The following is a 1,541-nucleotide window of genomic DNA, read 5'->3' as shown; positions in this document are numbered from 1 at the left end:
CGTATGAAATGTTATGTTTTGCAGTGAAGTTAAGACTCATTTTGCTACCCGATAATAACCTTAATCAGAGGGTTTTTATCAATAGGTTATTTGTCGGGTGCCACTTGTGTGCTTGTGGATAGCGTAACTCGAGAAACTGTGGATCGATCTTTACTATACTTGGTGTAAGGATAGAGTCGAGAAAACAAAGGACTGGTCAACTTCAATACAGCTTTATAATAGGCCTCATAACCGCTTTGTATGGTACTGCAGCATAACTACTTTTTATATGTTGTGCTGCAGTTTTGAATGGTAGATAACTCTTATTCAGCATCAAATACATGTACACTGAAAATGACCTTACATGATTTCATCATTGATTATTGGCAGCCTTAGTTTGCCTACATCATTAAAAAAATGCAACCCAAGAAACTGTACTAGACTTGAACAGGTTCAACTAAATTTCATATTCCTTCTGTCATTTTCAGAAGCATAGCTCTTAGTTCTTATACACACTTGCTGGTGTGTTTCAATTCAAACAGATATGGTAGGTTCAGCAGAATTTGAAAAAAAAAAAAGAAATTACAGTTCAGGGCTCGAAATACTGTGTGCATGCAATCTGTGTATGTACTTTCTTGCACTCAAAATCAGAGATTGCACCTAATTGCTTTCTACTGTCTATACATTGATTCACCAGTAATGTAGGTAAAGAAAGGTACTATTGCATAATAGTATCTTCTTGACATTCACATTCAAGTGACAGAAAAATAATAAAACCTTCTGAAGAGAGGCAGCGATGTTTGTTACACGGTTTCCTGTGTACCTAAATATTTTTGTTAGTTGCATCAGTTTACCTACCCCCCAAAATGAATTCCAAGCCCAACACATAATGAAAAATCTACAGCATGAGTCAAACAGTGCTATTTAACAGTCCTAAAGTGCCACAGCCCATCATTTAGATAGTGGACATTCTCAACTCCAACTCCTTTGTTTATGGATGCTCTGTAAAACACAAGAGAAAGATTGTTAGCATAAGAAGAGACAATCATCAGAGTATCATACTTTAACTTATAGTTACTAGATATTACAACAGTACGTTATGTATCCCCATGTATACCCATACCCATGTATCTTCAGTGATAAAAAAATTCACGGGCAATCTATTGTAATACTCTCCAAACAGAGGTTAGTCCCAAGATAATTTTGAACGTCTTGTTAGGCATTTTTGTTGGCCTTTTTATATTGTCAGTTTTTCTTTGACTTAGCAGGCAAAGCTGCTGTTATCACAAATTAGAAAGGACAAAAAAAGTGCTTAAAATGATGTCCAAGACAAGACAGTGCCTGACATCTGCTGAAGAGTATTGCAATACAAGCACTATAAATTTGGTGCATTGAGGCACCCATAGAAGCAAGATTCGTGTTGAAATATACAGTAGGTACATTTTGTAATTTGTAATGCTGATAACCATACTTACATGTCTCCTGTTGACATCTTCAGAATTCCTACTGCCAGTGCATGCTCCTTTCCCTCTGCCATTATTGCCTTGAAGCACTGTTAAGGG

At 36.4% G+C, this 1,541-nt stretch overlaps 1 protein-coding gene across 1 annotated transcript in view; it reads right to left on the bottom strand.

Moving 5' to 3' along the window:
* Positions 1-191: 191 nt before the first annotated feature.
* Positions 192-1,541, bottom strand: part of LOC118420330 (malignant T-cell-amplified sequence 1-like) — a 4,695-nt gene continuing 3,345 nt past the window's right edge. The window contains exons 5-6 of the mRNA XM_035827106.1: positions 1,455-1,522; positions 192-981 (exon numbers count right to left, since the gene is read on the bottom strand). Coding sequence (XP_035682999.1) covers positions 900-981; positions 1,455-1,522 — 150 coding nt within the window. The 3' untranslated portion in view covers positions 192-899. The remainder of the gene's footprint in view (positions 982-1,454; positions 1,523-1,541) is intronic.

This window comes from Branchiostoma floridae, chromosome 7 (assembly GCF_000003815.2).
Source record: "Branchiostoma floridae strain S238N-H82 chromosome 7, Bfl_VNyyK, whole genome shotgun sequence".
Classification (NCBI taxonomy): Eukaryota; Metazoa; Chordata; class Leptocardii; order Amphioxiformes; family Branchiostomatidae; genus Branchiostoma; species Branchiostoma floridae.
This window is presented reverse-complemented; position numbering and strand designations above follow the sequence as displayed.